Source organism: Cryptomeria japonica, chromosome 2, assembly GCF_030272615.1.
Source record: "Cryptomeria japonica chromosome 2, Sugi_1.0, whole genome shotgun sequence".
NCBI lineage: Eukaryota > Viridiplantae > Streptophyta > Pinopsida > Cupressales > Cupressaceae > Cryptomeria > Cryptomeria japonica.
In genome coordinates, this window is record NC_081406.1 from 475,603,259 (window position 1) to 475,617,042 (window position 13,784).

The window sequence follows — 13,784 nt, forward strand, 5'->3', positions numbered from 1 at the left end:
GAGGTAGCGAGAGGTACACACTCAGAGGTGGAAAAGTGGATTGAAAGCACAAGAAAGCAGACAGATGATTTCCTTACTCAGTTTGTCCATGCATATGATAAGACAACAACGCTCGTATTTAGAATCCAGTATTTGGAGGGAGTTTGGGAAGAATTCCGGCCTATTCAAGACAAGACTATTCCACGCCTCCTGGCATTGAAGAAGGTTCCTAATTCCACCTTGGTCAGCGAGAACATTGTGCACAATGGAGACATATATGATTTCCATGGCTGGTATTGTGCATTACCCTTAATGAAATCAGCTTATGAGAACGCCCAATCGAGTTGTATGGAGATGGAAGGATTAATTCAGGACATTCAGATGAGGATCCTTGCCTCGATTGAGAAATTATTGGGTGTTGATGTTAGTGATGCAAGTAGTTTACACTTAGCCGAATTAAGAGACAAAATAAAATTTATGTATTTTTGTCAGTTGGACTCTTTGAAGAAGAGTTAGATAGATGACTTGGTCTCTTTGTTGATTCATGTTCATAATTCGCAGAAGCTCATGCTAGAATGGGAGAACACTTTGAATGCTTGCTCGGATTCATTGGATGTGATTGATTTACAGCAGGATACCTTGCCTAGCATTTCCATGGAGGAGTTAGATTCAGTATTGGCTAGATTCTTGGAGTATGCTAGGAGAGAGAGAGAGATGCACGGAGGAATCTTCTAGAAGATTCCCTATTTGATGACTAGGTATCTTTTCATTGGGCCATATGTTGGTGGTGCCATTTTTGATGTAACTCTAATTAGAGCAATTCTAGGGTTTTGTTGGCATGATTCTCGGCCATTGATCTTAGATCAATCTAGGCCATCCATTTTTGTAAGAGACTCTATATATGTCTCCTTGTCTCTCATTTGTAAGAGAGAGTTTTTGTAGAATTGTTGGTATATGCTGCAGCTATTTGAATCCTAATCATTGTTCAATTGTTGGTGATTTTGCTCTTCAAATGTTGTCTTTGCATTCATGGTTCTCAATTCCTCCAAGTTAGATTAGAATTTAGATTAGAATTTATTTTCATGTATGTTAGATTGAGTGGAAGATTTGTTGAATTTATTTGTGTGGAATTCTTAATCCATACTACTAGCCTCTTGCCGCTGGTAAGTGCGCCTTGTGTGGTCAACTGGAGTTTGAGTAAGCATAACTTCAACTATTACGCGTACGTTGACAAGCATCAACTTGGATGGTGTCTACGTTTGATGGTGATAGCCTGAAAATCTTTAAGTATACCTTAGACAATTGCACTAAGCTTGTGTCAATACCTGATTGTGAGACGTTGCCTAGTTTGATTCCACTAAATCTATTCATCATTTCCTACATTCCTAGTTTTAGAATAGATTTCCTGAACCCTATTCTTTTCCCCCCTTTTTTAGTAAGAAGTAAATCCAGAGCCATATTGATAAATCTTAAGTTGTCAGCACACCTATTCCGCATCATTCATGATAATCCAAACATTTGCGTAAGTCCCCAAGTGAAACACAACAATTCACATCAACCACTGAACTTACCCACTCGTCAAGACCTGACATGTAGAAACCTTGGAATCATTTTAGTTGATCTCATTCTTAGCATCTGAGGTGATTTTGTTCAAGAGAGGGTAAATTACTTTGGTAATTTATTCTGTATTGTTATGTGCATACAAAACACACCAACACAACCTGAGTTTACAGTTGTATCAGAAACAGCAAGAAGGTTTCTATGTAATATAGATCAGCACATAGTCATTGCACAGTTCCCACCAGAGATATTACATGTTATCAGATTAATAAGGGTCATACATAACAAATTCTGAATAATACATTCATTGTAATCCTTAGACACCAGCTGTATCAAGTTAGAGGGATAAGTATATTCATATAGAAGATTATAACTATCATTCTTATTACAAGTGGTACCTAGTATCGACTATTTCAGTATATGAAGATTTTGGGTTAATTGTTTAGAAGGAAGTCATCTAGGATTAAAGTGTGAAAATTTTAGCCTGCCCAACACTTAGACTCTTACTTGCTGTTGAATAAATGCTATTCCTTAACGACTCTATTCACTATCAACTCTATTTGAAGTGATGATAGCTTCGTTAATTAAATCTTTTTCCAACTCCGTATGCAGGTCAGCCCATATAACAGTTCTTCTCTTTGCTATAGCTATATTACTTCTCAAGATATCTGAATGCTGTCCAAGGTTCGGTGTTGTCATATCAAAGTATATTTATATACGGAAGATCTAAATCTTTTTACTTCCGCTACTGAGATCTTTAAACAGAGTACTCCGTACATTAATATTCCATTGTTGGTTATTAAATGTTCACATTCTTCTTAGTCGCTGCCATTTTATAATATTGCTTAACATAGTTCGTTGTTGCTATCTTCTTTCATTAATACTTTGTTTCCTTACCTAGTCTTCGTTCATCATTATTTTCTCATAAATCTTACCAACCCGAATACTTATCAGTGGAATTGTATTCCTGAGTCTTCACATATGTATGATGATCAAGATGCAATATCTAATAGTTGCTTACAAGTCTCCTCCATCGGTGTATGTGGTTCCTCTTCATATTAATAGAATTCATAAGTTTCATTGTCCTTCATCGGGTGAGTCTTCAATATACTTGATTGATCTGAATGTGCATCCTTATTGGTTATGCTGAACAATGTGATAATAATCTTGATCATTATTAATACATTGTCCTCAGTCCATTTGGTTTCAATTTCATCAATTTTCATTATAGAGATAATACAAGGGGCTTCCTCTTAGTTGTTTGGTTCTAGAGTTCTACCATTTGGATGGGGACATCACAAAATCCTTGTAGAACTCCAACCTTGGTGAGGAAAGGATTGCAAAACTGAATAAAACTCCGTCCTTATGAGGTACGATAAATGCAAACACTTATCAAAGTCCTCCCTCACTTGGTTAAAATTGTCAAACTTTCAAAAAACTCTGATCTTGATTAATGCAAGAATGCTTGAAACTCCAACCTGCCATGTGAAATCGCACAACTCTAGCAAACTCCGATCTTGCATAATGCACAACTCTAGCAAAGTCTGATCAGCGTTTTGCAAACTTGTCTCAAAGTTCGATCCACAAAAATACAAAATTGCTTCAAACTCCGACCAGCCATATTGCAAGAATATTACAAAACTTAGATCAACAAAGGAATGCAAATATTGTCCAAGTCCAACTTGGGAATGTAAGATGCAAAACATTCAAGAAGTCTGATCTCAAGAAAACTCTGACATCAAACAAAGGAATGCAATATTGTCATAAAGTCCGACCCAATGGTGTGAATCATCAAACAAGTCCGACTTCACAATGCAAAAACTGTTCAAAGTTCCAACTTGGGAAATCGCAAAACATAATCAAGGTCCGACTTAGCATAATTGCAAATCTTAAGCAAAGTCAAGGGTCAAGTTTGACATAGCAAATGATTGCAAGCAAAGTGGCTGATAGATGAAGACAACTTCAAGGATGCTCGAAACATTACCACATGAGGATCAACAATTTCAATCATATGAAGGAGGCAAATGAACATCAAGGCACAGTGGAGAGAATCGCAACATCAAATCTACTAAGCCATGTAACATGAACATCAATATGGAGAAAAGGCAACGTGAGGATGATGAAGTTTAGCACACTTGAAGACACAACTTGGAGGGAGTCAACAAGGCCCTACAAAGGAATTCACAACATATCAAAGGACTTTCAAGGCAAGGAGGATATCTACACCACGTGAGGAGATGATCAGGACAAGGACTCAAGTGTCACTTCAAAGATGCAATCGCTACAAGAGGATTTCTTTACAAGATCAAGTTCTTCAACATGGAGGATACTTTGCAATTATGTTGAATTTCCTTCGGAAATCCAACCTTACAATCAATACAACAAGGAAAGATCAATAGGAATTGCTTCACAGTGAAGAACTCTACATCAGGATAGGCTATGTGAAGGGAACGGTTGTAACATCAGGTGAAGGAATTCAAGTCTACGGAATATACCGCAAGCATCATCAAGATGAAGTCGAGTAAAATGCATCTCAAGAAGGAAAATTCCTGAATATGAATATGAAATGCACAAAAGTGATGAAGAAGATAGTCCTTGAAGAGTTAAGCAAAGTTAGAAAATTCACTTGATCATTTAGATGATATGGTTTGGGAATATGCCCCATTATCTTCATCACATCATTCTAGGTTTGAATTATGTTGAGTATCAAGAGATATTGCCCATCACAAATACCTTGTAATGATCTACATGTTGAGCACGACGAGTTGGCATGCAGTCATCATTAGGCCAATTAGGTTCTTCCAAGTCAAGATGTCCAAATTCAATGTATCAAGGATGGAGCAAGCGACACATGGCACTTTATCAAATATTGTTTCATATACCTAACTCAATTGCTATTGGTTAGAATTCAAGATGTGTCCAATTCAATGTAATTTTTTTATTGGCTGAGAAGGAGTTTGTTGTAACAAACCCTAATTAAGGTTTCATAGTTGAATCTCGACCATTGATTTCTAAATTAATTTGGGCCCTTCATTGTAAATGGGATATCTATAGAAGTACTAGCCTTCTCATTTGTAAAGGTTAATAGTTAGTAATTAGAGAATAGTTAATACTTGATAGTGAATAGTGAATAGGTGGTAGTTAGAGTAGAGTAGGAGGAAAGGACATTGTTGCCAAGGCTTGTTGTAATAAACACTCTTTTCATTGAATAGATGGTGGATTTTGGGTGTGCTATTTCAACTTGTTGCATGGTCGCTACTTTTCATAACATAGATCTTAATCAGATGAATGGAATATTTATTGTTAATGAATGGTGATCCTATGTTCATACCACTTGGAGTTTGTTGATTGCAAATTGCAGTGTGTGGTTAAAGTAAACTTGATTAAAAGCTTAACTTCAATTACTTCATTCTCATTGTTTGTGATGTTGGTGTGCATTGGTGATATGAAAATCATTCGCTTGTCCCTAGGAGATTGCACCATCTTTGTGTAGTTGTTCCTGCATGGCGAAGCAAAGCTTGGTTTGGTTGCAGTGAGTCAACAATCATTTCTTACATTCTTAGGAGTAGATTAGATTCCCTATCCCTTATCTCCTTTTGTCTTTATTTTCCAAGCAAGATAGTATGGATCCCACATTCTAGTAGAGTTCAAGCAAAACGTAAGTCCCCTTGTGATTCCAACAAAATCACATCATATCACTGAGTCTATTTACAACATTTAAGTCGCATAGTTTGCATTGTATACCTTGGAGCCATCTCATTTGATCACATTGTATAGCATATGAGGTTTCTTTGTTCAAGAGAGGATACAATACTTAGTATTTGATTTTGTGTTTGAGGTGTCATAAAAAATACATCAACACCTATTATATGTGCAAGCTTAAAAAATCCAAATGAGAGCCAAAATACTCCTTTTATAGAGTTGGAGAGAGAAGGAAGAATTAAAAATTAAAAAAGAAATCATTTTTCCTTCAAAGGTCTTTTTGCAATTTAAAATTAACTTATTTGCAAGTCCCCCTTTTCCTTAGGCATCCACTTGACATGACATAACTCTATTAAATTAAAACATTAAAGTAAATATAATAATGCTAACTTTATAACTTTAGTGCAATAATTTAAATATTCCAAACCATTTTGTGAAAAGCACCACCAAGGCACCAAAAATTGAAACTGGTCATGCCAAGAAGAAATTGATGCCAAAGAATGATGTCGGGTGCCAAAACAAGCATTTACTAAAAATAGCCATGTTCTCCAAGAAATGTGGAAAACAGACAAGATGGCCAAAAACGCTACAAAGAGCATCACCACAATCCCAAATAGCTATTGAACTCCAAACCATCACTCGATGCCAAGAAAACCCAAAGCCGATTTCTCCAAGAGCATTGGAGTTGCCTAACAACCACCAATTAGCCTGCGGGAACTTTGGAATAGCCTAACAGTCACATCAGCTGACTAAACCTGAGAAGGGGACATTACAAAAAATGTCATGCTCAAAAAGTTCTACTTTAGACTTGGAAGCATTGATGAACAACAAAGGATAAAGGTAAATTGATAGCAGCCACCAACATTGTATCTTGCACTTTATTCAAATCTTAACGAGGAAACACGATTGGTAAAGGGATAGGTTGGCATCAATTTGGGGATCAAAACACTGCTAAATCTGTTACAAATACATCTGGGTCTCTGGAAACCCTCTGAAATGTTACAGATTGGAACAGCACACATGGTTGACATGCAACCTTCTGTCCAAACTAAATCAGTGAGCAAAGCAACTTTCTGATATGAAGATGGTATTGCCAAGATAGCTACTCCAATCAAAACATTGCCCCTCAAATGATTTGTAATCACATCTATCTTAGAATTCTACTTCAGATTAATGTTTATAACTGTAGTTTTTTATTGCACCAAATGATTACTTATTTGAATTATTGTTACTTTACTGGGGAAGACATCTTAGTAAACTAAGTTTGAAGATCACAAATTATGGTTGTGATTTACACTTTTGAAAATTTATATTACTGCAATATCATATTTTGGTTATGACATGCTCATTGTGTTCAAGCTTCAGACATCAGGAGCTCAAGTAATTTATCTTCTCTTATGTAGATCATTTCTTCTAATATTTCTTGACTACTTATTTGTAATATGAGACTTAGTTTTGGCAGGAGATGAGGCAAGTAATCAGAGATCTCTTGATGATTGGGGTTCACATGACATTACATTTAAGGTTTCTCAGAATTCTCTAAGACTTGAGCAATATAACTGCAGTAGAAGAGAGCGGCATGAAAACAACTTGAAATCTGAGAGGGTCATTAAGGATAATGAAATTGAGTTTGCTACACATGAAGTACCGATCGTTGATAGAAGTTTCATGCAAACAGTCCACCTTCAAGAATTCTTGAAGGTAGGTTTGTTGTATTATTATCATGTTTATGTAGATTACTGCTTCTCAATTCCATTCATAATGTTATTATTTGTACTCTTTGGATAGAATGTTAATTTATGATGATTCTTATTAAAAAAAATAATTGCCATGATGAGGCTTATTTTCAACCAAAGTTCTGAACTTTTTTGTTTTTGTAGTCTTCATAGAATACTCCTTTCCTTATGTCTGTCGGCATATTCTTGGTCCACTGTCATCTTTATTTTTGATAGCCTCCAATGCTCCACCATAATAATCTTGTTATATTTTAATTTATCTTTTGCAAGACAACACAAAATAGAGTAGCACATTTGGTACAACTGTTCTTCAAATTTTAAGGGAAAGCTTCCTAAGACCAAAAACCTAAAGCTATTGACATACTTTACAAGTATGTACATTACAAGATTTCAATAGGGTTTTGTATTACATAAAAATTTCTAACTAAATATGTTTCTGCCCTTGATGCAAGCACTGGACTGCCAATACTTAAGCCTTGCAATGAGGTTTTCAAATTTGAGGATAAACTAATTCAACCTCAAATAGAGACAACTTCTTAATGGTTAAAATAGAGACCTAGTATCCAATTGCAACAAATATTTGAAGAATAAACATAGACGAATTGTAATGTCCCCATTTTAGGGTTCTTTTGCATTGTTGTTGGCTTTGACCTTCTTGATGGGTGTTTGTCTTGTCTGAGGGATTATTTGATGTTATTAGTGAGCTTAGATGGTCTGGATGACACATATGATGCTTTCCGATTTTATTCCTAGTTTTTGGTGTGTTCTCCAAGATTCTTGGAGGGAGTGTCTATTTTTAGTCAGCAACTCGGTTGGCTTCATTTCTGTAATGTCCCCTTCTCAATGATCTTCTTTCAGTGTGTAATGTCCCCTTCTCGATGATGTGCTTTCTATGGTCCATTGGCCTATCTTAGGGACCTGTAGGCTATGTGGAATGAAGAATTAGGGTTTCAAACATCGGTGTAGCATGAACTTACTATTTTTAGTAAGTTAGGAGTTGACTGTTTAGATGATGCTATCTTATAGAGTTTTCCATGTTCTGTCACTGGGTGCAAAGATGATGTTTTTCGGAGCTATATTGCTTGACTTACTATTTTTAGTAAGTATCGGTTCAGGTGATTCTATTTATAGTAGGGCAGTTCAGAGATTCAGTTCAGCCTGGTGGATGGTTTAGCACTTCAGTCCCCAATTCATTCGGGTTTTGAGCAGTATTTGGCTGGCAGGATGATTTATTAAATATTAACACTGCATTCTAAGGCTAATATTTAATTATATTATTTTGGACGACTTTGGGAAATAGAAGTTTATTTTAATTAAATGATTTTATCAAATTTTTCTAAGTCAAGGGCATAAAGGAAATCGAATTATTTCATAAGCATCGCCCAATGTCTTGTTTGCAAGTTATTATCCTAGGCAAAAGTTCGGACTTGCCTAAGGGAAGGGGATGCCACCCTTGAGGGATTTATTTCATATTTTTCAAATGTATTTGGGCGCCTTTGGGGGGAATAATGGAGTGACATGTAATTTGGAAGTATTTGGGCGCATTTGCATTTGGATTTAGGGAGCAAAAAGTTATAAATAAGAGCCTTGGGCTCTCATTTGGATCATCTTATGAAATTGTATCGTTATGCTACCGGTTTGGCGATTGAAAATCTGAGCTTCAAAGTGTGGCTTCCTAGCTAAGTCTCAGTTTTGTACTTGGAAGATAGTACCTAGCTATGTTCTTGTATTTCTAGTGCTGTTGGTGAGTGAGTTTTGCAGATTGTGGAGTGTTTTGTGTGGGATTGGAGTGTTTTTTGGTTGCTGGTCGCAGAGTTGTTGAAACCATATTTTGCTCATACCTCTTGGCCAGGCGATTCTATCATTCTGGGAATTGGCTCCTTGGGTTTCTATGTCCTAGGCGTTATTTGTAAGTTTTCAGCTCCAAACTTTGAGTATTCATTTTTTATATTGCATATCGAACTTCCCAGATGTGGCGCCATTCTTTGTGTGGGCATTTTGGAAGCTAGTTGTGGTGAATGGGAAATATAGAGGGTTTTTGTTGATTGTACTTGGTTATTAATGATATATTAGCAGTTTGAGAGTCTTTTGGGGATGTTGGTGTGAGTTGTGAGTGCGCTTTATGCATTTTAGTGTGTCTTGGAGCCACTGGTTGTGCATTTGCAGCTTGCTGTCATAAAATTACAGATTTCTAGAAGTTAGTGTTTGGGTGTGCATTTCGAAGTGTGAGTAATTTAGTTGATTTGGGTGAGTTTGGAGAGAGATGTGAGCATATTCTTGAAGCTGCTGGTCTGTGTGTTCTTGATCCTAGAATTTCATAATTTTATGTTGAAAGATCTTTTGGGAGTTAGTAACTGTTTGGAGATATTTATCAGCATTGGACAACATTACTTCTCTATTCTATCTCTCTATTTCTATATTGTAAGGTTAAGTAGTAGTACTACTAACTATTTCTGGATTGTAAGCTTTCCCACTGCATAAGTGGAAGAGGCTGGCCATGCCACCTATCTTTGCTTGTAATAATGCCCTCTCGCTGAATAAGCGGTGGAGTTGATGATAGTCTTTATTTCTGTCCTCCCACTAAGTAAGTGGTTGAGTGATATTGTCCTCCCGCTGAAATATGCGGTAGAGTGATTGTTTTAATGTATAAGTCCTCCCACTGCATAAGTGGTAGAGTGATTGCCTTCAGTTTCTTGTTGTTATCCTTGGCTGGTTTACCGCTAAGAAGATTAGATTCTATCCTATTGTATAAGCAGAAGGGGCTGACTTGCCGCCCATGCATTGTAATTTTTCAGTTGGATTTTGGTGCTAACGATCCCCGGAACACTGTATACTCTCACCCTCCCAGATTGGGCTCTCGGTGATCAGAAAGTGGAAGGGTTACTTTTAGCAGTGTTGTGATTATATTTCTCCAACCTTAACGGGTTACTGTGTTTGTTTGTAAATCTCATTGAAAAATAAAAAAAAATTTAAGGGGAATATTACACAGTGGTCCATTGGCCTATTTCAGGGACCCATAGGCTATGTGGAATGAAGAATTAGGGTTTCAAACGTTGGTGCAGCATGAACTTACTATTTTTAGTAAGTTAGGGGGTTGGTTGTTTGGAATCTGGATGATGCTGTCTTACTGAGTTTTCCATGTTCTGTCATTGGGTGCGAAGATTATGTTTTTTAGAGCAGTATTGCATGACTTACTATTTTTAGTAAGTATCGGTTCAAGTGGTTCTATTTATAGCAGGGCACTTCAGAGATTTAGTTCAGTCCAGTGGATGGTTCGACACTTCAGTCCTCAATTCATTTGGGTTTTGAGCAGTATTTGACTTGCAAAATGATTTATTAAATATTAACACTGCATTCGAAGGTTAATATTTAATTATTATATTTTGGACTACTTTAGGAAATAGAAGATTATTTTATTCAAGTGATTTTATTAATTTTTCCTAAGTCAATGTCATAAGAGAAATTGAGTTTATTTCATGAGCATCACTATATGTTTTGTTTGCAAGTTTTTGTCCTAGGCAACGAACTTGCCTAAGTGGAAGGGGATGCCATCTTTGAGGGGACATATTTAATATAATTCAAATGTGTTTGGGCGCCCTTGGGGTGTAAAGAAGCGGCATGTAATTTGGACGTATTTGTGTGCATGTGCATTTGAATTTGGGAGAGCAAAAAAGTTATAAATAAGAGCCTTGGGCTCTCATTTGGAGGATCTAAAGAATTTGCATTGTTGTGCTGCCGAAATGGAGAGCAAATCTGAGCTTCGGAGTTGAGGCTTCCTAGCTAGCACAGTTTCCTACTTGCAATATAGTACCTAGCTGGTGGGTGTCTTGAGAGTGGATTTTGGTGTGAGAATTTTCAGTTTTAGAGTTTTGGTGAGTTTTCTGTGTTGCTGGTTTGGAGTGGCTGAAGCGAATTTCTGTTCATAGATCTCTGCCCGAGTGTCCGTTTCTTCTGGGTAGAGGCTCATCGAAAGCGTATTGGAGAGGCGATCATTCCTCTAGAAGGGTGTTTGATTTGGTGTTGATTGGAATTTTTGAGGGCAAATTGAAATTCCCAGCAGGTTGTACCTTTTTTGGAGTTGCCTCGATTTGCGTGCCATCAGTGTGTGGTGATTTTGGTGTTGGTTTGAGCTCCTTGTTTGTTCGCCTTGGTCTTAGCAGTTGTTCGCTTGAGTTCGTGAGCATTTTGGAGCTAATTCGGAAGAGTTGTGTGCATTTCTGTGTTGCTGGCCCATTTCCGGAGAGGCTGGTATTTATATAAGAATTGTTGTTTTATATTTTAGCCTGAAATCAGTTTTAGTCTATGATTGAATGTTTGTAGTACTTCATTGTAATCATCTTGTATCATTGGTTAGTAGTACTCACCTCTTATTGAACTTGAAGTGCTCATTGTAATCCCCATTGCATAAGTGGAAGAGGTTGGTTGGGCTACCTTAGTGTTTGTAATTTCATTTGTACTTCTGTCCTCCCACTGAATAAGTGGTGGAGTGATATTGTCCTCCCGCTGAAATATGCGGTTGAGTGATAGTTTTTATGTATAAATCCTCCCGCTGCATAAGCGGTAGAGTGATTTGGTTCTAGTTATGCTCTTGTTCCCTTGGTTGGTTTACCGCCAAGTTCTTGGTCTTCATCCCACTGAAAAGTGGAAGGGGCTGGCTTACCGCCTAGTATTGTACTTGCATTGTAATTTCCAGCAGATCAGTGAGCTAACGAACCCCTTATAACCGTATGCTCTCACCTTCCCACATTGGGCTCTTGGTGATCAGAAAGTGGAAGGGTTACTTTCAGCAGTATTGAGATTATATTTCCTAACTTTAACGGGTGCATTGTAGTATTTGTTGTGATAAAAAACAAAACAATTAGTGGGAATACTACAGTTTCTAACTATTCATCATCTGGCTTTTGGATCGCTCTAGTGTGGTTAGATTTCAATTTCGATGCTTTTTGACAATTTCTACAAAATGGGTGCATTAATGACTTTATTTTGATTATTTTACTAAGGTTGCTTGAATTTTATTAAAATATTTTAAGATCGCCTTAGTGTTATACTCATAAGTCATAACTCATTGGATCTGGGATGAAAAGTTTTAAATCATGCACACATAAAATTTGGGACTTTATATATCAAAAGTATCATTATTTAAAAAAAAAGGTCTTCTTGGAGCTAAAATGGAGTTTTAATAAAAAGGGTGAAATTTTAAATTCTGCTTTTTGGAAAGTTTGGTGGGAAAAGTATCAAAGGCATTTTAGGGGGCTCATTTAGCATTATGCAGATTATGTTATTTCTCTCTGGTGAAACCCTTGCAGGTCCATGAGATTGAACTTGGTTCCTCTCAACCTTCTAGAGGACGAAAACCCTCTCAAAGAAGATTAGCTATCGTGGTGAGAGACCCTCTCTCAATGCGCTGAGATTTATTTAGAGTCTCAACTTGTGTATAGAGGAGACTTGTAGGTAAAGGTTTGAGGTTATCTGTGTTTTGCAGACATTTCCAGGAAGCCAGAGTTTGGTTTGATCAAAGCTTTTAGAATTTTAGGAGATAGTGGTATCTGTTGAAGTGACGCTGAAGCTAAAAACCTTGCTATTTTATTATTTGAATTTTAAGAAAAAATATCAAAGTGAATCATAGATTGGAATTATCTGTTTTAGCACTATAGAGAGTTCAATTCAATCTTGGAATTACAAGTTGGACACATATAGTGCCAATGTGGCTTGAAAAAGACAAAGTATGCTTTAATAAGAATTGTTGGAGAATATGAAACTAATTGATGAAATTTTATACTCATTTTGAAGGCGCCAAGGACCTTATGGCTAAATCTGGAGGATTGGCAAGAGATTTGTTAACAAAAGTTCAATCTTATGTTGGGCAAACAAAAAGGATAGAAATAGTGACAAAATACATCATGGGCATTCCCTATATGCTATCGATATAGTTGGCAAAGTCCTAGGTGTGAATATCTGTAATGTCCCCTTCTCAGGCGTAATGTTTCAGTTGACCGATGGCCCATTTCAGAGACCGTAGGCTACTCAATGGGTGAAAGTAGGGTTTCCAATTTTGGAGTTTGTTGTTGCTCGTGAATTAGAGTTTGGATCGCGGATTCTTTCTGGGTTTTCAAAGGGCTTCACAGTGGTATGTCCGGCTTTGTGTTCCGAGCACTTATTGGAATTTACTATTTTTAGTAAATTCTATTTCTGGCAGTGGTCCTGATTATTTCGACACAGTTGGTTCTCTTCTTCAGTTGGTTCAGTTGGCTTCGTCACTTTTGGCCTTGGGATGTTTTTGGAGAGATAAGTTCATTTCATTTAAATAATGTTATGTTTTAATGTTATATTTTAAAGTTGATCCCTTGGCCTAGCTTCATCACTTCAAGTTGTTTTAAAAGGTGGTCTTCAAGGGTGGACGCATCATGGAAGGGATTTAATATTTCCTAAGGTCTAAAATCTTGCTTATGAAAAGGGGTGCCAACTTTATGAAGAGAAGTGAATTAAAATAAAGGTTAATTAAGCTTTTAAAAGTGGCGCCATCTCTTGGAGGAAAATTCAAATGTGAAATTAGGGCGCACTTTCTAGAAGCCTCTAGAGATCCCTTGTTAACCTTATAAATGGAGGCCTCTTCCCTTCATTTGGTATCTTATGTCTATTGTAATGTTACTTTGCCAGACTGGTATTGGGGTTGCTTCGAGGAATGAATGCCTCCTAGCCTTGGCATTGCTTCTTGCTTGAAAGATAACAACTAGTGGTGATTTAGTGTAGTTGTGAGAGTTTGTAGTGGGGATTGCATTGTAGCTTGAGTTGTGCTTGAAATTCAGT

General features: G+C 36.9%; 1 protein-coding gene across 9 annotated transcripts in view; it reads left to right on the forward strand.

Annotated features, from left to right (window-relative positions):
* The window catches only part of LOC131049033 (putative ion channel POLLUX-like 2), a 383,365-nt gene that overhangs the window by 67,800 nt on the left and 301,781 nt on the right, over positions 1–13,784 (forward strand). For 6 of the 9 annotated variants that reach the window (XM_057983566.2, XM_057983498.2, XM_057983206.2 and 3 more), the window contains one exon: positions 6,695–6,942. In XM_057983566.2, coding sequence (XP_057839549.2) covers positions 6,695–6,942 — 248 coding nt within the window. The remainder of the gene's footprint in view (positions 1–6,694; positions 6,943–13,784) is intronic. The other 3 variants (XM_057983140.2, XM_057983328.2, XM_057983436.2) reach the window with 1 other exon arrangement.